The sequence below is a fragment of the Corvus kubaryi genome, unplaced genomic scaffold, assembly GCF_017639235.1.
Source record: "Corvus kubaryi isolate FWS band 111438036 unplaced genomic scaffold, C.kubaryi_AGA036_p1.0 137, whole genome shotgun sequence".
NCBI classification, from domain to species: domain Eukaryota; kingdom Metazoa; phylum Chordata; class Aves; order Passeriformes; family Corvidae; genus Corvus; species Corvus kubaryi.
This window is the reverse complement of record NW_024580671.1, coordinates 2,672,196-2,695,854: the sequence shown is the minus strand read 5'-3', so window position 1 is coordinate 2,695,854 and position 23,659 is coordinate 2,672,196. Positions and strand designations below refer to the sequence as shown.

Here is a 23,659-nt window from a genome sequence, read left to right as displayed (position 1 = left end):
TTGTGACTAGTCTATTTTTTATTACCCTGTGCTTCTGCATGACTTCTCTTCTTTAGACAAAACTGCAAGCTGAAGCACAGCTTTCTTTTCTTATTTTGTTTTAGTATTCATTACCTGAGCTGGATAGAACATTTTGGGTTATGTTCCTTCAAAATTGGGTATTCTTTGAATGCGGGGTATTTAAGGGGTGGGTTGGAGGTGTTCCTTGGCTGTTTTTTTTTTAAAGTTTTTATCTCATTGCCCTTTGAAAGTTTTGTTTCTTTGTTTTCATGGAAGTACAAAAACTTGGGAAAAGATTTATAGAGACATAGCAGCAAAAATTCATGTCATGTGCCAGAGTCAGAGAGGGGAAGTCCTGTTGTCATTTTAATGGAAAAAGACTATATCTGGGGTCTTAGACCCATTTTGAGGGGTGGCCTGAAGGTTCCAGGATCTTGATGTTAATTGAGATGGGTGGGGGTTTACATCTCAAAAGATTTTCAAGCATACATTTCTGATGCTGAGTTGAACAATGTCTAATCTCTGAAGCTGAGGTTGCCATTTACCCATCTGTATTTTTTATTCCTGTATTCAAAGAAATGATACAGAGCTTCCTTTGAACACTGTCAGGCTTAAGACAAAAATGCATTTTTAGAAAAGTTTAGGTAACATAGTCATGAATGACTGACATGAACTACAATAAGATTCAGACTTTTGGAGAGTTAATTATGTATGTAGATGTTCAACCTTTTATTTGAATGAAAACTTCTGTGGTCCTTGAAATTTCCATTGTTCATTTACTTTTCCACAATAAATTCTTTTCATAATTTTATTCACATTTGTGTAGAGCATACACATAGGTACATGTATTAAATATAAATATATATATATATATGCATTAGAATTTTAGAGATCAGCTAGTTTTCAAAGCTTGTTAAACAGTTAGGAAAAATTACATGTGAAAAAGACATCTCACAATAAAATTTACTTGAATGTTTTTATTAACAGAATGTGATTTTTCTGGTAATCATGAATATATCCTTCTTAGAAATGGACAACTATCCTTGTCCTCTCATTTTCCTGAAAGAATGCACTCTAATAATTAACCAGTTTTTGTCAGTCTATAAAATCTCTTGGGGTCAATTAATCATTGCAATGTTCTCTGGAATTCGTGTAATACTACTTTTTTTGGCTTGAAACTTTGTTTGGTTTTAGCAGTCATAAGAATGCAGCTGTACCCAGATTTCTTTTCTAATGTATATATATTGTCTTATATAAAGACAGGGTTGAAAAAGAAGCATTGCCAAAGGTTAAAATAACCTTTGTTAGAGTGCTAACCTATTTATCTTCAGCACATAAAATATGTGAAAAATACTGGAAGACAAACTCAGAGAAAAGGACTATTTTTTCTACTGTTTGCAGTTCAGAGATATATTTTCTGTAAAATTTATATCCACTAAGCTATCGAACTAAAAAGATTTTATAATTTTTTTTATAATGTTGTTCAATGCATTTACATATAGATTTAAAATGTCAGAGTTTAGACTGAATTTTTGTAGTACTGTAAGTGGAATAATAATGCATCTAATAGAAGATTCACTTTAGGATGTTCGTATCTGACATTTTCTTAGCTTTGGAAGTTTTTTATAAAGTCTGGGTCTGAACTGATGTTCAGCTTCCTAACACTGAGTTAAGCTTTACACGTGAACTTGAGTTTCACGGAAAAGCTAGTCCATAGAGTAATCTGATTCCTCAAAGGACTGGATGAAAGAAAAGGCTAAATACACAAATATATTCAGATCTTTAATTTCAAAGGAAGTTTTCAATCACAGTCTATCAACAATATACAAAAGAGCATAGAAAAGTGATCTGGTTCTTCTGTTTAAGCTATAAGAGCTGAAAATTTGTGGTTTCTTAAGAAATTTGTTAAAACTTATTTAGGATTTTAGAGAAGAAATTCCCAGCAAATACTCAGGCTTTCGCAGAAATGGAGTTTAGTTTAAAATGAAATTAAATATGTCGTCTTGGACTAGCATGGTATTTAAATGAAATGTCCTACAGTGTGAAATATGTTTGCCAGGAACCAAGAGAGAAAGTTACAGCTTTCTGCCAGATGAAAGACAGTTCAGTGAGCTGGCTGTGAGTATCCAGAGGGTTAACCTTCAGCATAAGATCCTTCTACCTCACCACGCCCCCTCCCAGTGGAAGCAAGTATTTAACCTACAGGATGTTTAACATCAGGAAAAGTAGTTCTTCATATGGAGTGTATTGGCCCAAAAGAATTTTTGTAAGCATATTTAAAATGGCGATAGAATGATGTTGAAGGTTCTGCCTTTCATTTTTCTTTGGTTTTAACTTTTTTATTGTCTTTCAGTGAACAAGATTTTAACTGCACTATTCAAATATACTCACTGAAAACTAGAAATCAAGGACATCACCAGCCTGAAGAACTTTATTCAAATTTGTATTCTATAGAGAAGACTAATGGAAAGATTAATTCTGATTCATTTATTTATTTACTCTAATTATGTAGTATTCTTATTGAAAACAAATTTGAATGTGGAGAGGGCAGATACTTTGTAAAATCTGGTTGAAAAAGGGTTATTCCTCCTAAGGATGACGTTAATGGCCTGCCTCACAGAGGGGAGAAGAAGTACAGAAAAACATGTTGGATAAAACCAGGCAGGTGAACTGGATGGAGAGTGAATCTTTTTTTAAAAGCAGAGGATTCTGCACACAATTTCTATTAAATTTGAACATGGAAATACTGTTTCTAAAAGAAGATCCTTTTTCTTTTCCCTTGCCATTCTTCCTGTTATGTTGTAACGATCAGGAGCCAGTCATTACTCTGAGTTCATGGTGTGTTTTGGATGTTCGTTTTTTTCTGCTTGTCTATATTCTATTGGGTAATGTACTTGTTTTTATCTTAAAATACCATATAAATAAATGCACTATGTAAATATCAATAATTTTTTTTTTTCTGAATGATCCCTGTCCTGAAAACAGTGAATGAGCAATGAGGAGATGAAAGAGGAAAGGAAAGAGGTATAAAGAGTTAGTTTTCCCTAATTTTCAAAGATAGTTTCACAGTTTTCTTAGGTGGTGATTCTGAGGTCCACCACGCATGGAAACCTGGGGTAGCTTTAGGTCCCATGGCATCCAGCATGATGCCCTTTTGAAGTTGATCTACAGCACTTCTGCAGTTATATCCTATAAGTGGTGTATATGATTTGCATTCTTTCTGGATTGACATAGAGATGACATGGCAAACACACTGACTATATAGTTATATTTGTCATTAGAAATTAGATTACTGTTTTAAAGTGATGAATATTTTCCTAGATTTTAGCAGAAAGTCCTTAAACCAGCAGTTTCCAAGGTCTGAAAGAATGTACTAAAGGAAGGATTGGCTTCATTGTGTCCAGATTTTTTCATTTTTTCCGTAACAACTGCTACTGAACTCTTCTGGAAGCAGAGTACTGATGTAGATGGATATTTGCTCTGACCAGAACAGAGTTGTTAGATGTCAAACGCTGGCCTTTCTTTTCAGCCTGTATTGTTAATGCCTTTTTGCATCCTCTACTTCAAACCATAGTACGGTTTCAGGAATTGGTTTGGTTTCTATTATGCTCTTGTGATCCTCCTTGATCTCAGAGAGATGAAAGGCAATATGTGATGGCATTATTCACAGTTTGGACAGTTACTTGTAGAAGTGCTTCAAAGTTGAGCATAAGTTTTACACTGTTCTGAGAACTACTTTTTGTTCATGGTGTAAATATGACTCAGAACAGCCCTAATTACATGTATAGTCATGATATATTATAAAAGGTTATTTAGCTCCAGAATGTAATCAGAGCATATAAAAGATGCCTAGGATTAGATTGTGTAAATAACGTTTGCACTAAAATTTGACTTTTCAGCAGCTCATTCAGACCCAATTAAAGTTAGTAGAACCATTCTCACTCACTTTGGTGATTGTAGGATTGAATTCTGTTTCTGAGACTACAGAAGTTTAATGCTTGATATAAATAGTTGTTACATTTTGCAAAGGAAACAATAGAGTAAATACCTGAAAAATGAAGGAGTAACAAAATGAAAAAGGCTATATATAATATGCCATGAAAAAAAAATCCCTAAACCTCCAGAGTTTATTAATGAGCTGCAAAATCAAAGCAGGAACCTTTTAGGAGTAGTCTCTCAAAGGATAAAAAATGCATTGTGAATCAGGATAAAAAGTTCTTGATCCTAATGGATAAATGGAAATAGCTAATAATATGAAAGTTTCATTATTAAAATGCAGAAAGAAAACCCCAACCTCAAATAGATTCACACCTCCGTCTTCTTGAAGAGTGGTATCATGGATAATTGTACTGTGTTTAAAATTTAAAAATTTGTTTAGAACGGATTAACAAAAAAATAGGTGTAACAAAAAATAGAAAGGTCTATGTATGTTTTGTGTGCTTGTGAAACTTGAAACTTTAAGTAATTAATACAGACTTTTTGAAACAAACACTGGAAATAAAGTATAGAGAATACAAAAGCATAAAAGATATCTTCAGATGAACTAATATGTGTTAACTGTATGTGATTTACACATATGTGTAAAGCCACATTGTATACCTCAGTATTTAAGAACTTCCTTTTATTTGGCTCTAGAAATAAATATAAATATAAATATAAATATAAATATAAATATAAATATAAATATGTTACATCTATAGCTGTTTATGTAGACCATACAATCAAAAACGGACATTTTATTTGCTTTGTAATTGATCTCAGATTGTTGTTTTTTAATCTTAGTGAACAATATCAGTACAAACAGATCTAGTTTATAGCCTTAGGTGTTGGTAAATCTGTCATAAACTTTTCATTAGGACTGTTTATAGGGAAGGTATGGACAGAAGTTTCTTGAGCTTAGTGCTGTGAAAATGTCCAGGGAAAACATAGTGGAAGGGTGTGTTTGAAAATCAATTATGTGTTTATTTTTGTGGACAAAGCAAATATCAGGCTGGTATATTTTTAGAATATGCTGTACATTTGTAGGAGTACCAGATGTGCTTAATGAGAAATCAGTTATCTTTTTTTTACTGTCTTGCGTATTTATGTCTTTGTTTCATACTTTTATGTTTTTACTGATATTTCTTTTCAACACGTAGGACACTGAAATACATTTTATAGGCTACAAAAGAACTAGAAACACTAGTAATATTAAGTTAATAAATGGCAAACACTACACTAGGAAAATATTAGTGAGAAAAGTTTCAACATAAGTATTAAGAGTAAAGAACTTTAATTGGGTTATGGTACAACTATAAAGCAAAAGGATTCAATCAGTGTACTGTTAAGTGATTCTTGTCCCAAAAAATTGGCTACACCTTTGGAGTGTTATTTCTCATGGAGATTTTTGGTTTCGTTTGGTTTTTCATTTGTTTCTTTGATTTTTTTTTTTTTTTTTGATTGGGTTGTTTGGGCTTTTTTTAATTGTTTTTTTTTGGTTTTTTTTCTGTTACAAACTATTTCATCAGAGAAGTAAAAATTCAAATAGCTAGCATGCAGGCTTGGCCTGAAATCTGACATTAGAGCTTTGATAATACATTTGCTATGTAATACATTTAAGTACTCAGGTACTGTAATACATTTAAGTACTGTAATACTACTACTGTAATACATTTAAGTACTCAGGTAAATAATGGACACATCATTGTACGCACCAATTGAGTTGATTGTCATTTAAATTGTACAAGAAGTGGGAATCTACCTCTCTCCCACCTGATTCATTTGCAAATAGAGGAGGAAATAAATATTTCCAAAATCTGCTATTTTCATATACCTATATATACCAGCACTATTGACTGGATTGTATGCCCAGACTTGGACAATAAGTGAAAAATTCTCATCTGAAAAGCTAAAAATATGATTTGCATAGTTCAGCTGAGAAGTAAATTTAAAGAGCACAAGAAGAAATAATATCTCTTTTCACTGAAAGTTTTCTGTCAGATGTTGCACCTTTTTCATAGCTTTTCTTTTTGACCATTCTGCTCATAGCACCCAGGCAATTAGAAAACTTGAATATATTGTAGCTTTGTCTCTGCTGAGATAAGAATTTGTCAGTCTTCTATGTTCAAATTGTACCAATGTCACGTATTTAATTGATCCCCTTTGGGATTTGATTTACTACAGTCTGCTTTCTGGAATGTTTTTTTTTTTTAATGAAACTTGTGTGAAACTACCACTTAGTGGTTATCAACATAAGAGTAATCACATCACTGAGGAGAGATAAATTAAGGGGCGTAGGTAACTGTAAAAGTTAAGAATGTGTTACATTTTGTCGTATGCCTCTGCAGTTTATTTACATAGATTTCTTAAAATACCTGAGAGGAGTTATGATAAAATGGATAATGTTACATATTTATAATGAATTGAAATGTTGAGGAGGAGAAGAGCAGTTATCTTTTAATAATGAGGGCATAAAATTTTTCCAGATTTATTAAATAAAGGAATGAAACCCAAAACATACTGTAATCAAACAGGGAATTCCAGAAGCAGGGAATCAACCAAATGTAGGAATTAATCCATTTTAAGACATGAAAAAAAAATCAAAAATTATTATCTTTCTAAGCTTGGTCAGAATGGAAGCAGAAAGAGTGATCTTAGAGCCACCAAACTGAGTGGCCAGTACCTGAGGTAACCTTTCAAAACACCTGGAATATGATTCTTTTGTCTCTCAGAATTTCAAAGTCCTTGGAAGATCTTGTTCACTAATCAAAGGTCGTAAAAAAATATGCACAATAAGGTATCCAAACTTAGGATAATTTCTCAGGGTCAGAAATCAGTACAATCTGAAATATTTTATGCATGGGAGAAAGGTAGTCCAGTTTTATAAACTGGTCATTTTCAAAAGAATGAACCCCGGGCTCTTTGCTGTTGAAGTAAGAAGAACTGTAATGAGTGAGCCCTGTAAGTCAAGCCAAATTCTTCAGCAGTATTTACTTACTGTGTGGGAGTGATTTGCTTCTCTCACTTATCAGAAGATACTGAAAGGACATGTGGTAAAAAACCTCAAGGACCTATAAGAAAAATAAGTTATGGTTGGTGTTGAAACAAAGGTTTTGATCCGAGGTTGGGTTTGAAACAAAGTCTAGATTTTGTTTTTATGAAAGAAAACTGAATTCTGCCTTAACATGCTAAGGATGCCAGTTAGCAATTAATTCTGTCACTCTTCTTCATTCCAACCATTATTTTAGTTTCCCACTTATTCCATTACATCAAAAATAAAACTGCTTAATTGAAGCATATAGCATTTACATATAGCATTTATTTTTTTAACCTTGCATTTCAATGAAAATTACTCACCAATTCAGTTCAAGAAAAGCAAGTTTGACAGAATCAGGCACCTACATCTGGACATAAAATACTCAATTAGTCAAAAAGAGCATGCAAAGCTCTTCATGTTCCTTATGCCTTTAAGTTTCTTGGGTCTGTATTTTTTCAAAGTTTGGCAGTCTTTTATAATAAGTTTGTTTTACTAACAATGTTGGAATAAAATTACAGGAATTTGAGAAGGAGGAGATGCGTCTTATTTACAAAACAAAACCAAAACCCTGAAAGGAGTTCCACAACCCACAAATACTCTTGATCTGATCTGTTTAAAATAAAACAGTACAGCACAGCATCTCCAAAGGTGCTTTGAGTGTGATTGCTCTGCAGGTGGCAGTTCTGATATACAACTTGAAAAGATGTACAAAGTATGTAAGACAATTTAAAAGAGTTATCAAAACTAAACTGATTTTGTCAGTGCACTATTTGACTTTGCTCATTCATGCAGGCTGCGTTAGAGAAGGAATGGCTAACTCTAGATTCCACCCGTTTCCCTTCAAAAACACTCCTGCTCTCAAACCAGCTGCACTGGCCAAAGGTAACATGTCACAGAAACAACTTAGTCTTCAGTCTTTATTCATTCCTTAAGGATATGCTATTTTGGGGTGATTAATATGACAATTTAGTGACTTAAAAACACAATTACTTTTAGAAGTCTCAGACTTCCTCCTCACGTCCAGATGCAATTTTTCTTTTAGATTTTCTTTCATTTGCTTAATTTTTTCTTTATTTTGGATTTATTTCAACGCTTTACTTCACAGTAGCAGAAAAAAAGATGATGTGCTTCATCTGCACATTTGGCAGTGGATTAAAAATTGCTAGTTGACAACCTACTTTAAAAATACTAAGATCTGCATTATATGACAACAGCTGAATGTTTTCAGAACAGCTAAAGGTCATCGAACTGTAATGTCTGCTAGATATTTGATAAACTTTGAAGTTTTGGCTTTTTGTTTTTGTAGGGTTTTCTATTCTTATTACAAGCATAGTATTACTAATGTTTTGTTTCCTACAATTAAGAGAAAGGAGTCTTATAAATGTACAATTTATTATATTTGGGGATGTTAAGTGTAAATAAAGTCACCTTTTTGTCCTATTTAGTTAGTCGAAAGTAAGGTCTGTAATGGACATGTAACCACTAAGAATCCTTTCAGTTATAGTGATAAACTTTGCAAACACTGGTGCAGGTTTTCCTGCACATTTTAAACTCAAACTTTACAGGGACCATCAGCTGCATTCCTTGTCTTTCTCTTAGAAGTTTTCTAGGCCTTCAGATTCCAGTGAACATTCAGATAATTTGTCATTATTGCCACAAGAAGTTTGGCAGTCTGCTAACAGACCACATTCATACTCAGCAGAAAAAATCCATTTTCATGGCAGGTAAGTTAAACTATATATTTTTGAATTATATTTAGTTCATTTGGATTTGACAAAAATAAAAAGAAGAAGAGGCTATTTTCTGATGTTTTTGCAACTTTTGGTTAATGTGATATTACTGGAGTTAAAATGTATTTACTTGCTAAAACCAAATACATTAAATTCAGTTGTTATTTTTCATTGACTACCATAAATAGGAGTATAAGACTATATATGTGTAGTTTTATTTATTTAGGTTTGACTATCATAAGACTTCTATTTTTTTCACATGTTATGAAATAGATGTTGGAATAGAGATCTTTAAGACTAGATAAAGATTAAAAGGGATTTCTTACACAGCTGCATTCTGTGAAAGGACTGAAATATGCTTCAAGTAATTGAAATGTAAACATTTCAAATTGATGGCAGACTTTTATTACTCTCCAAGATAACACCTTCACGAAGTATTAAAATTGGAATTTTTTTTGCATCATTTCCAAGCTTCAAAAGTGCCTTTAAAAGGCACAAACAAGTTGCAGAATAACAAAGGCTGCAAAATTGTGTAACCTCAGAGCCTTTCTTATTTACTTACCTTTCATTACTGCTTTTATACTTTGTTTCCAGGTCAGGGAAGGAAACAGTGTCATCACAGCTTTCTAACTGGAAAGAAAAAAGGAAGTTTTTACTTATGTCTGAAAAAGAAGAGAAAATATCAGAAGAATGGTATGTTAAGGTCTTTTGCTTACACAGTGGCTTCCAGGAATAGGTATGGTATAGTTGGCTGTTGCTGCTTGCTTTTTTTAAGTTCCACCTTTGGAGAATCTCTGTTTTCTTCCAAAGTAAAAATGATTGTAATTATTTTTGTAAGTGTCTGGGAAACTATCTTATTAAGTTTCAATAATGTAATGTTAAGATAAGAATTGCAGCTATCTCTGTAATTCAGAAAGTTTCATACCATGGATCAGTACTACACACCAGTATTCTTTTTGAAAAGTGTATTATACAATAATATGCAGCTGGTGTAACATAATACATGTGATATATTTAGTAAGTTATTTTCTTCCCTTAGGGGTTTTAAGGATATTTCTACTGCACAGCTAATGCTGAAGAGGGCCCATAAAATGAAACCTAAAAAATACAGTAATAAATATTTAGGTAAGTCAACAGTTAAAATAATGGTTATATTGATGTAATTTTTCCATTCTTAAAATAGTGTCTCTCTTTTAAAAACTTCGCTTGTACAATATTAAACATTAATTTGAATAAAGATGGAGTGTGATTCAGTAAAAACAACTCATTTTAAATCAAGATATTTAGATTTTAAAAACCATTTTGAAGTTGAATATTTGACAGCTATGGTAAACAGAAATTTTATTTCTTCCTGTTCATGTATCTCTTTTTCTTGATGTGAGATTTATATTTCTGCATTTTGTGCTTCTCTTTGTATTTTCTTCTTGGGAAAATCTCAGGTTAAAATTATCGAATTATGCAAGAACTATTTATGAAAAAAACGGCTTGATATAGATAAAATTAAATCTTTAAATTTTTAAAATTATATATTTACTGTGGAAATAGATAAAGCTTATCCAGCCTCTCATCCAACTGTGTTCTGGTTCTTCTCAGATACTTCCAATGTCAATGAACCTTTCTTAGAGTCATTAATTGTTAATATGATATGCTAATAGAAATGTTGCTGGAATATATTAATGAACATATTAGTCATATATTGATAGTACAAGAAACATTTAACCATTTATGACCCTATTTGACAATAGGACCTAACACTAAATGGTTTTTAGAAAATGCACCCTTATATACCTATATTTTGTATCACAAGCTACACTCTTCTGCGTAACTTTGCAAAACTCTACTGTATTAAGTGTTGAAAATATTGAAAGATGTTTTGCTCTTTGAAGGGCAAAAATCAGCCTACAGATATATTTCAGCAAAGCATTTTTCTGTGTAATCTTTTCTACTTTCAATACCGTGCCTATGACGAAGACTAAATGTGACAAAAATGACCTATAGTTAAAAAAAAAAAAAAAAAAAAGGGGTAGGTGACAAAAAGACAAGTAATCAGCAAACTGTGCTTTGTGGAAATGAGAGTATATGGATAGGAGGTTAAAGTTATTATATTTAAATCTTCATAGCTTTTCGTGGTGCCCTACCATGTTACCTTATTAAAAAAAAAAAAAAAAAGCAATAAGTATTTGGTGTGCAGCTGAGTTCTTAATATATATTCCATTTTTTTGGCCTCTGCATAATTTTTCAATGAATAAAACTTATTAGGTTATATCTTCTTTCCTCCATATGCTGTCTGTCTTATGTTAGTAATTAATCCAGTCATAAATGTCTGATTGAGCATATCAAATTTGCTATCCTATTTTTGTTGTAGTTCTAATGGATTTCTTGGATATGTTTATGTTCACTTTGTTCAGATTATTCAATATGATGTATGGGTGTTGAGCTTTTTAATGTAATGCTTGCAATATTCGCAAAGTACATTGCTAGTTTTAAAAAAATTGAAAAAACTTTTGCCCAATGTTTTTATAGTTTCAAATTTTCTCCTCTTGACACTACCTCATATAGAATTTTTTTGTCTTTCTGACTATTACATCAAACACAAAAATAACCTGTGTATATAATTTGCCTGTATGGAGTTCTCTGTCTGTCATTAAAATCACAGGGGTTTTTTCCGATGAACAGAAAGCATAGTTTCCAGAACCAAAAAATGTGACTGAAAATATTTCGCCCCATCCCGTTTAAGTAAAAAGGTTATCAAGCTGACTATTCTTTCTCAATACAGCCCACTGACAGCCAGTCCTTCCCTGGTCAGTAAGGACCAAAGGGATATTATCAATCAAAACAAGTATTTTTATATTAAATTGATCTTAAAGCTCTAATCTTGTACTAAAAAATGATGCTGATCAAATATTCTCCACGTGAGAAGAATCTCCACATATATAATTATGTTTTCCATCAGGTACATCCTCTGAAAGTGATGAGAGTAAATCAGGGTCTTTTTGAGAGTCTGGTAGAACAGAGGGACTTTTCAGCATTTCAATTAGAGCATATAGACCTTATCCTGAGGCTAGCCTGCTCCAGATCAGGAAACTGCAACCAGACCCATTAGGCTGCCAGTATCTTTCTCTGTGTGGTACAGCTCATGCTAGGTTACTTTTAGCAATTTGAGTGTAACTAGGGAGAGAGAGTTCACAGTCTTAGGCAATGGCTTTGAGTTTAAGCCTACTGAAGCAGGAATTCCTGAAGAGATTTTATTCCTTCTAATATTTAAAAGCAGACAGAAATTTATATGAATAAGTAGATGTCAACATTGTCTTTTAGTGTTTCCATAGAAGTTACCATCCTATCGCCTTCATCTCCACTGAAATGAGGTTCGTTTATCTTGTACTTACTGATGCTGAATATGGAAGGTTGTAGGATCTAGTTTTAGCAATACTATTTCTGTTCTTTCTTTTGAATTTCCAGGTCTTCAGTGTCATAATTAAAACAGTTTCCTTTTTAGCTTTCTAATTTAAAGTAGTTGAACATATGCTAAGTACAAGAAAATAATTTTGTTTGTGAGAAAGATTCATAACCACTAGAAAGTAAGTAACCAGCATCCACTGGATGGAAGGAATTATAAGGTATAAAGAAGCAATGTTCTATGTTATATCTACTCACACATCTGACTTAGAAGCAAAACTTTTTTTGAGAAAATGCAAAGCAACAACTCTAAAGGTTTTAGATACAAATAAATGATAAGATATTCACATTAAACTGATAGCTTTTACATTGAGATTTCAGTATAACCCCAAACATCTTTTATATACTGTTGATCATTCTGTGTAAGGATCTCATTACTTGCAGGTAATGATAAGGTGTTGATGGAACTTCTAGTAACAAACTAGCTGTCAGAGTATGTTTTCTGCTTCCATATGCTATCAAACTCCTTTGCCTTAGACCTGAGATTCACAAATGCAAAGTGTTAAATCAGCTTGCATTCAGAGAGTTATACAGTTGCTCTTTAATATTGTCAAGACGTCTGCTGGATTGGAACTTGGACTGGACAGCCTTGAACAGCTTTGATTCTTAACATACTCAGGTGTGGACATGTTTTCCTTTTTATTTTCCATATAAAACATTTGTCTTCTACTAGTGCAACAGTGATGGTATTCATTTGATAATTATAGAAGTCCACATCTGAGTTAGTCATCTGCATTGTTTTATGGAAATAAATTTCCTCTTAAAATATAATTCAAAAACAGACCACTTGAGTCTCACTGTAAAAGCACTTACAGTTCTCCATTGCCTAGACACACAACCTAGAGTGACTTGCTGAAGTACAGAGTTAAACTCTAGATATGTAGAAACTGAGAAGTGTCTTACCTCATGTGTCTGGCCACATACCTTCTCAATATAGAAAAAAATACCAGAAAGTGCACTGAATCCTGGGGTTTGTATTACAAGGGAGAGCTTAAAGTAGCATAGCCTTATAATAGGGAATGATTCAGGCAAGGCTGATATTGCAACTGATCAGTCCCACCAACTCATGGCCTTAAGGCCTGTATGCCCTAATCCACTACTGCTCCGTATGCTTGTTTATGTAGTTAAAGTTGTGGCCTGTATTTTAATGATACCAAGTGTATGCTGTGTCTGAAGACATTATTGTGCCTCACTGTGCTTAAGTGACTCATAACAATCCTAGCTTCCTGAAGATGTCTTGGTACAATAGTACCAAATTTCTTCCTTAACTTGTAATTTCCTTGGTTCTGTGGATTTTATATTAGCCTCTCATAGTTAACTTCTTTTAAGATGGCTGAAAGCTTGTCTCTCCTACACTGGTGTATCACTTCTTGTTTAACCTTTTCCTCTCCAAAAAATGTTCTCTTGTCAGTGGATCAGGCCCAGCCAGCATGGGTTTAGAAAAAGCAGGTCCTGCTTTGGCCAACCTGATCTCATTTTATGACCAGGTGACTCACCTGTTGGATGAGGGAAAGGCTATGGATGTTGTCTACCTGGACTTCAGTAAAGCCTTTGGTACTTCCTCCCACAGCATTCTCCTGGAGAAGCTGGCTTGGACAGGTAGACTTTTTGCTGGATTAAAAACTGGCGGGATGGCCAGGCCCACAGAGCGGTAATGAATGGTGCTCCCTCCAGTTGGCAACTGGTCACTAGTGGGGTTCCCCAGAGCTCAGTATTGGGGCTGGACCTGTTCAATATCTTATTCAATGATCTGGAGGAGGGGATTGAAGGCACCCTCAGTAAATTCGCAGATGACAATAAGTTGATCTGCTGGAGGTCAGGAAGGCTCTACAGAGGGATCTGGACAGGCTGGATTGATGGGTCAAGGTCAATTGCTTGAGGTTCAACAAGGTGAAGTGCCGGGCTCTGAACTCGGATCACAGCAACTCCAGAAAGTTCTGTGGGTTTGGGAAACAGTGGCTGAAGAGCAGGCCAAAGGAAAAGGACCTGGGGATGCTGGGTGACAGCAGCTCAACATGAGCCAGTGTACGCCCACATGGCTGAGAAGGCCAATGGCATCCTGGCCTGTATCAGAAATAGTGTGGCCAGCAGGACCAGGGCAGTGATTGTCCCCCTGTACTCAGCACTGGAGAGGCAACACTTTGAGTGCTGTGTCCAGTTGTGAGCTCATCACTACAAGAAAGACATTGAGGTGCTGGAGCATGTCCAGAGAAGGGCAACAAGGCTGGTGAAGGGTCTGGAGCACAAGTCCTACGAGGAGTGGCTGAGGGAGCTGGGGATGTTTAGCCTGGAGAAAAGCCTCAGGGGAGACCCCATCACTCTCTACAACCACCTGAAAGGAGGCTGTAACCAGGTGAGGGTCACTCACTTCTCCCAGGCAACCAGCATCAGAACAGGAAGAAATGGCCTCAAGCAGTGGGGAGCTTCAGGTTGGACATCAGGAAGAATTTTTTCACTGAAAGTGTAGTTAAGCATTGGAACAGGCTGCCTAGGGAGATGGTGGAGTCACCATCCCTGGAAGCATTCAAGAAATGAGTGGATATGGCACTTAATGCTATGCTTTAGTTGACCTGGTGGTGTTTGGTCAAAGACTTGATGGTCTTGGAGGTCTTTTCCAACATTAATGATTCTATGATTCTATGGTAATACTTGATGCCAGATAGGAAGGGAAAAAAAAGGTAAAAAGCAGCTGAAGTGGACCTTGATCACTAGAACCAGAACACAATGATAAAGACATTTCATAGAGGTCAGCAAATATTTTTTAGTTTGAGTTTAGAATTTTAGACAGCAATGCAATAATTAAAAATGAAATAAAAAACAATAAAAAACTCAACCCACCTTCTTCAAACCCACAGCCCCAAAAGAGATGTCTTAACAGTCAGAATAAAAATTTGAGCATATTATTATTCTGTATTACACATTACATAAATGACCACTGATCTATATTAGTAACAGAAAAAAAAGCTACTTTTGTTCTGACTGTCAATTCCGGGTAGCAGTATCTTCTGGGAACTCCAGCCATGGATGATTTGCAGTTCTAATTCCTGTGCCATTATGGAACAAAATCTAGTCTTTCTTCCAAATGAATTTACATTACAGATAAGCATCTGTTGGTGTGTGCTACTTTGTCTTAGGATCTCTTTAAAGTTGTCACATTATGTTTATGTTTTCCTAATTACAGGTATTCCACAACAAAACTGAATGGCAAACATTTTAATTTTTCAGTTTCACGTGTTAACGAGAAGTTTAGGAATGTGGTGCCAGATCAGGCAGTAACTATTCCTTCCATATTTTTTTCGTAACATATCTTGTGTTTGTCCAACTTAACTTCTATATATGGAGGCAGCCAAGGAATGTGCATTAAATTATCTCCCTGGTTTCTAGATTGCAAGCACAGACCATCATCTAATAAGCCACATTTAAATGAGTGTGCCAGAATCCAGGAAGATATTTCTATGATTTTGAACTACTGGACTCTTTCACAGTTCTCTGTGAAATCTAAAACATTTGATTGCTTGTCATCAAAGCATACATGGAGTTCATTTCCCTAGCTCACTCAGAGACTGAAAAGCACTAGTATTATGAAGTAATCTATGTAATATTGCCTACACTTGGGACTAGATAAAGAAAAGGACTCATTTTTAATAACAAAAGAGCTGTAGGCAATGGTTGAGGTGATCCAGGTAGGTACAAATTCAAGTATTCTGGCACTGTGTTAAATCCATGTAAATTCTTTTAAGTTATTTTGTAAAGATTCAAAGGCAAATCTTCTGATGGAAATCTCTTAGAAGAACAATTTCCATTATTTACCCTTCTTCCCAGTTCACAATATCTTTACTGCTGATATCTTTGTGCACAAATAAATGTTTGAGAAATCTAACTTGGAAATAATTATTCTGTGTGACTTCACCAAATATCTTTGGTACAGTTTAACTTTGGACTTGGTGTTTCCATAGAATTGGGTGGGAGGTTGGATGAAGGAAAGATGACATTTTTAAAACATTTTGGACTGATGTCAATAGACCCACAAAAGGAAAAAAATTATTATTTCAGGAATTATTTTAAATTAATCAAAGTTACTTTGGAAATTTTCAATTGCGTTTTGTCTTAAGACATTTTATTTGATTTTGTCTCTTTGTCTTTGGTCTTCTATTAAAGAAAGACATTTTTTGTAACTAGCATAAAGCTGGAAGAAGTTAGAAGTCTTCTTGTCAACACTGTGTGCTGGATGTTGGAAAAATTACAATTATAAAAAATTTTATTTGTACATTTTTATCCATGTGTAGGACTTGTATGGCCATGTATCTTAGAACTATACAAAAGACAATAATAATTCATGCTTAAAATATTTTTTACAACTTCTATTATCTAAAATTTCAAGGATAACTTTTAAAGTATAATGTAATACAATTTCAAGGTATTTAAATCACAAGTGTTACTGTGATTCACTCTCCTAAGCATTTGCTACCCTGACAAACACTAGTCTGGCACAATTTTATTTTGGTTGGAAGGCTACTTTATCCATTTATACAGAGTGAAAGAATCTCCAAACCTAGCAATCCAATTTGTGAATAAAGTTATCCCATTATCAGAATCATTCCAATAATCCACCTTTGAAACTAATGGAGCTAATCATTATTTATTTTGCACCTTGGATAGTTCCATTTAATTTAGGTAGTAAAAGTGAGTTAAAATTGCTTTAAATATAACATCCTCTGGCTTAATCTGAAAGCTATAACCATCCTACAACCATGTGAGAGAGGCTCTTAGACAATTTGAAATAACAAAGGTGCCACTGATTCTGCCTTGTGAGGTTGGCATGGCCTATATTACTCCCTCCCCACTTGCCACAATTCCTTCATTAGTCAAATTTGCTGCTTTATGAGAGGTTAGCACCATTAAGAACGCTCTGTCAACCACATGCTGCTGCAGTGTGGGCCAACCAAGAATACTGTAATGTCTTGATGTGTTTTGCCAATGCATTATCTCTTAGAGTGCCACACCCCGTTTGAGATCTTCTCCAGGCTTGTAATTGATCTTCCCACTCTTTGGGGAAAAGCTGAGCTCTTAGGATCCCTTTATGTTCCATTAGTTTGTAATTGAAGTGTCTACTACAGCTATAGGGGTCTAGTCAAAACCAACTTTACAAACTGTTGTTAAAATTCATAAGAAGTTGCCCACCAGCTTAACAGGACATAGTGGTGCTTTATTTCTAGAAATAAGAAAACCAACAACAAAAAAGCTCTTTATTATCATGGTCCTATAAACTCTCTCAATAAACACTTTTAAGGTCATGTAACAGACTCAAAATGAAGCACCAGACATAACTCGTCATTTCAGTATATTCTGTCTGAATGCTCTTTGAGTCTTTCCATAACCTGTTTTCCTGCTCTATCTGTTCTGGCAGTGTCTCACATATTCATTTTTGCTACACATGCATTCTTTGTGAAAATTTAGATCCTTCCCTTGACATTTCTACTTTCTTGATAAACTCCATTGTTTTTTTTCTCCTCATTACTAATTTCTACCCTTTTCAGACAGTTTTTAGTCATCTTTGTTGACAAGCTTCTTCTGCCTCATTGTTTCTCAGATATTCCTGAGATATGTCTGCTTGGGCTACTGTCTTCTTTTAACCATGTCAAATGTATTTATTTTATCTTTTCTTTGTCATTCTGCTACTCATGTTACCTTGCTCCGTGGCATACCTACAAAACTCTCTATACTTTACTTGTCATTGTGTATCTGCTTTTGTTTCAACATTGTTTTCAGTCCCTATTTTTTTTTTAATATATCACTGGTTTATTGTACCCAGAATTTTCACATTCCTTCTAACACACTGTTTCCCTTAAACTCTTACTTTCCTCCTATGCCAAGCAAAAAATTCTTCCTTCATGTCAGAAATAACATGTGAAAATCACCTCTCCTGACTAGTGTGGTTTTTCATCAGTTTAGCTTTTGTTAATTAAACTTTTTTTTTTTTTACCAGTCAAGGAACGTCTTATCTAGGTTTAGATACAAATCTCTGCTCTTCTTTACTTCTTTGCAAACTTTTAAAAGTAACAGTAAAGAAACTAATCAAGATGTCATACTTCAGCATATAAATGAGTCTACAGACTTCTGGGGTATTTTTTAATTTCAGTCAGGATGGGAGATGGAGGAAGACTAACTTATTGTCTACAAGCGTAGTCTTAAAAAATAAGCTGCCTCCTGTTAACATTTTTTAGGTGTAAATGTCTTGATTTAGACTGCTGAATAATTCTGGACCAAAGCTTTTAGAAACAGTGCTTGACATGTATCCTGTTACAATTTCTGCTTTAATTTCAAGCTTTAAAACAAGATTTTTAAAAAAATATTTTCTGCAAATATATGCTTCAGAGTTTATTTTTAATTTGGAGATGAGCGAGCTAAACGATCAACAGTGTTAAAATCCTGCAAAACAATGACTTTGATTCTCAGTTGTGTGTGTATTTATCTGGCTTTATTTTAGAAAGTGTAATCCTTTGTGAATATAAAACCTACTTTTAAAGGTATTTTCATTTATTAAGTGGCTAAAAGGTGAAAAACTGCTTGAAGGAATGAATGAGCCAGGTCTGACCTTTGATTTTAACTTGTTCTTGTCATCTAGACCCAGCTGTGTGCCTGGCGTTGTTCAAAAACAATGAAAATAAACATCTCCCTGTGAAACCACCAGGGAAGACGCAGCCTATAAATGCTGGATACTTTGAAGGTATGAACAACTATTTCATTTTATGCATATAAGCATATATATCTTGCAATGTATTTTAAACAGGCCTACTCGAAATATAAAACAATATGCACAAATAGAAGAAGCCAGAAGTTTAAGGACCTTATCTGTTCCTGGGTATCTCAAGTTACAGCAGTGAAACATTTCAATTTCAATTCATTGTGGATAGCAGGAGGTGCTCCTAGAGCTTAATTCATAGGGAGATGGAGCCTAACCTATTTATTTCTTGTTTTATTATTAAATCTTCATTATAAAAAATGTCAAAGCATGTCACAGAGATATAAAATATGAAGTACTCGAATAAAACTTTATAAATTAAATATCACTTCAAATTCTTCATTTAATTGTCACCTTTTCTGAGGCTAGCCATTAACTCCTAAAAATCCTTAACATATTTTTTCGAACGTACTTTCATAACTATTCCTCAAAAATCCACCATTGGACAGAAGGGAAGGAAAGAAGATTTAGCATGTAAATATAAAATTTGTTTTCCACAAATATTTAAACACTGATATAGCTCTTTTACTCTCCTTGGTTTCTGTACAATTAGAATAAGGCCAAGTCCATATAAAATGCCCTTGTTGTAAGAAGATAATCATCTCCAGAGACATCGTTCTATATTTTTTTGATTCCTCCTGCAACTCATTAGTGTACTCAGAAAGTTCTCACCTCTATCTTTTTATCTTTTTCAAAGACATAGTCACATGCTAGCTGATCTGTTCCTAATTTCACAAAGTAAAATTACAAATTATAGTGTATTAAGATTCGCTGTATGAGGATAAAATTAGAGCATGTCTGAGACAGGTGTGAAATGAATATGAATATACCTGAACTGCAATTCAGTCAATTAACCTAGCTGTATGGAAGCCTAGATTTGCCCCACCTTCATAAGTCCATGGTCAAATTTGTTTGGAAACAATTCTTGGTAAATTCTGAAGAGGAAATATTTTTGCACTATTATTTGCCTTAGATCCAAGCATGAATTTACCTTGACTATAGCGAATCTGTGTATACTGCACCTGATTGAGCATTCCCATTCTCATATATGTTTTTGTGGCATATGCTTATATATGTCAGAATGCATCATACGCTGAAGAAACAGAAGATGCAGGCTGCCTGTGAAAAAGTGAATGTCCAAGACTAGAAACAATAGTAGGAATGTTCAAAACCATGTCAGAGATAAGCCTGATTACAGGTTCAGTACCCTAAAGTCAATGTAGGTTTAGCCTAGCTTTCCTGACACCAGTTTATCTGTTCCTGCCTGGAAACATTTCCCTTTGATTTGAAAAGCCAATGTACGCGTTCTAAATATTACTGAAGTTATTTTTTGGATTTATGGAGAGAAGGTACCGAGGCAGATTGGATATCAAAAGGCAAGCATAGTGGTGGTACTCTTTAATTATCTTTCATTTCAAAGACCATTTTACTTCTCTGGCCAGCTCATAAGCAGAAACTTTTTTGCACCACTCATGGATGCTCACATGCAGACTGCTGAGCCTTCAAAAAGACAAGCAATACTTTTCTGCTTGACCAGAATGTAAAATTGTCCTTCTACCAGAGGCATTGCTACTTTAGACATTATGTCCAAAAAATTCTAGGTTGGGTATTAGAAGCAGTGTGCAACACAGAACATTTATTTGTATGTATGTGAGATATCATCAGACAGAACTAAGAGTTTCTAAATTTAGAATTAATAACTCTTTGCACCTGCATAGTAACTTCACAGAGTTGTGGTATCAGTGATGTCTTCCCTTGTTTCCCATTTTCCCTCTCACCTTTTGAATGTTTCTTCCTCTTTTGCCTGCAATAGATTTCTTTGGGTCTGTTCTGTTAGTGGAGTTCTTTCTGTAAGAAGAAGGTGGAATGTTTTCACTCTGCATCCATAAATCTTGTGGTCATTGAATTTTAAGTCGAGAGAACCCAGACCTTTCCTTTGCATGGTGAAAATAAACTTCCTCCATTCAAGTCCTTTTACTTCCACAGACTGGTAGTGAGTCCTTGGGTAGAAAATTTGAATTCCAAACCATCTTCTTCATGAACAAATAAATAAATTAAAAAAAAAAAAAAAAAGCACATTCTATATATTCCTTCTTTATTTCTTTAAATTAGGAAATGGAGGGGAGAAGTCATAGCATCAACAGCAAAACAGCAAGTACACGTGTTATCTGTTAAATAACAGAATCACTACTTTTGAAAGGGGATGCCCTGGGAAGTGAAACAATTAGAACAGTTTTAGATTTTCAAACTGGAACACGTCATGGTAATGAATATTTAAGAAGAAATCTAGTTAAAATGTATGATGAATGTCTTTTGTCTTCATCGTGGTTTTGTGTGTAAGAGTACAAACAAAAAGGAATAGAAGCATAAGAGGTATAAAAATAGAGTGAAAAGGAATGAGTTTAATATCTGATGCTTTTGTGTTCCTGAGATTATTATTCTGTCATAATTTGCCTTCTTACTTTCCTGGTACAAAAGTTTTGGCAAGTTGATATGCAATATGTTGATAACAACTTTTGAAAATTTGTGCATAACTTTAATCCCATAGGATAATGCACGCATCTCTAAGTTGACTTACACATTGTAGGAAAATACATTTTCAAAAATTGAGTTATTTATTCAAAATATTCAAAATTTATTCATAATTTTTTATTAAATTTTGGATGAGTCATCATGCTTTACTCACTGATATTAGACAAATCTCCACCAGGGACCATTATTTCACATTTGTATCAGAGTAGCACACAGAAGTTAGTCAGAAATAAACCCTTTTGTAATACACACCTCATGCCTACAGCATGAGGAGATATTGTTCTCACAAAGAAGAGTTTACCATTTAAAAATACAAGCAGTATGTGAAGGCACAAACCATGGGAATGTAATTCAATGCATTACTGTATATATATGTCAATACATTTACATACAACACGTGTCTATACTCACACAAATATATAAGCATATACCATAAGTGGGTGTAATAATTCAATAAGCATAGCACTTATGACTTTTTATTTGTATATTTTGAAAGGTAAGTAAATTATGAACAATTACTGTCTGGTGTAATTACTAATATCAACATGCATTTTGTAATCCTAACACATTCTGTCAGATGCAGTTTCAGTTTCTTTAAAATTAATGCATGTGGTCATTGTATTGTGGATACATTAAAACTATTATTTAAATAAAAATATATTTGAATCTTTATTATATATTGTGACATTAACTTGAGTAGGTTGTAAAGTAAGCCATAGAATATGCAAGTGTAAATATGTATTTACTGTTTCTTTTAACAAACTATACCCTGATCAAAAACCTGAAGACAGATGAAAGCCTGACTTGAGGTATTCCTGATGATTTGCTGGACGTTTTCTGGGACTGTGTATATTACACTGCTCTCGTTGGTGTGATAAGGATGTGCTTCCATCATGGTTGTTGAGTTTCATTTAGTGTCAGGTAGCTGACAAACAAAATATGTATTCTTTAATGAATATTGTGGTTCAATGAATATTCTTGGAGATATTTTTGTGGTTTGTAGATGATGACATTTCAAAGATCTCAATATTTTGGAAACTTTATAAGGAGCACAGATAATTGTCTTAATTTCCTATTTTGCATCAAAGCATATTTTTTAGAAAGCTTTATGGCTGCTTGTCCTCTTTTTGTCTGGAGGCTATTTCAGTTGTTAATTTAATGTAAAATAGTCTTGACTGTTTTGGGTAAAGTACATCAGGCATTGAAGGAAGAATCTATCCTTGACTCCTCTTGGGAAGTTCCAGTTAGTCCTGGATGAACGTGTAACAGAGCATCTCTGCCATTTGTGGGTCCAGAATTACAGGATCTGTAATTTCATTTACACAGAGGAAGGATACTTTTCTAGCCAACAGTGTGAATACTTAGGCCCAGCAGCTGAAAACCAAAGAATGAGCCCTAAGGCCAAGCACATTGTTTTGCTATGAGCTTTGCAAACAGTATGTGTCTTTTTGGGTTCTCTTTAATCCAGTTTCCTGAACAGTTTTGGTGGGTTATCCAAATAATTTTTGTTCAGTGGAATGGGAAGCTGAATTCCAATCTGTAGAGCAAGTTGGAAGAATGCAGTAAATCAGCTGAAAATCCATTCAAACTATCCAAGTGTTATTTGGACATGATTCACTTTATTTCAAAGAATTTCATGGACTGTGCTCTATTTAATTTTGTAGGTTAGGTGATTTATTGGCATATATGGTATATTTATTTTTAGTCATATCCGTATCCATCAGTGACACATCTATACCATACACTTCAAAGTGAAAACAGTGCAATGTGACTTCATCTAAAAATATGCACAATGATTTCTGCCTGGAAGTTTAACTATGTTAGAAGTGCACTGGGCTGTGTTGACAATATATGTTTGCTGTAGTTTGGGAACCTAATTGGCAGTACTGTATTTCCTGTCATTTTATGCTCATGGTGACTAAAGAAAATATAACGGGTATAGTGTTAAGACTGATTTCACCAATACAAATTTGATAATGAATAGATTTTGCTTTCTCAGGTGACTTTTAATTATGGCAATATTTATTTATTTCTGTTGAAATTGTATGTAGAAATAACATTTATTTTTCTAGAATAAGAAGTAAAATGAGCTTGTGATTATATCATATGATTGGAAGATAAATATCAAGGAATCCACTTAGTCATCTGTTTTCCAGCTTTCTAATAGTTCATAATTATGAAACT

The 23,659-nt window shown here is 34.0% G+C and overlaps 1 protein-coding gene across 4 annotated transcripts in view; it reads left to right on the top strand.

Annotated features, from left to right (window-relative positions):
* The window catches only part of LRRIQ1 (leucine rich repeats and IQ motif containing 1), a 105,425-nt gene that overhangs the window by 45,429 nt on the left and 36,337 nt on the right, over positions 1 to 23,659 (top strand). For all 4 annotated transcript variants that reach the window (XM_042017633.1, XM_042017634.1, XM_042017636.1 and 1 more), the window contains exons 19-23: positions 7,808 to 7,897; positions 8,615 to 8,739; positions 9,340 to 9,438; positions 9,785 to 9,870; positions 18,827 to 18,928. In XM_042017633.1, coding sequence (XP_041873567.1) covers positions 7,808 to 7,897; positions 8,615 to 8,739; positions 9,340 to 9,438; positions 9,785 to 9,870; positions 18,827 to 18,928 — 502 coding nt within the window. The remainder of the gene's footprint in view (positions 1 to 7,807; positions 7,898 to 8,614; positions 8,740 to 9,339; positions 9,439 to 9,784; positions 9,871 to 18,826; positions 18,929 to 23,659) is intronic.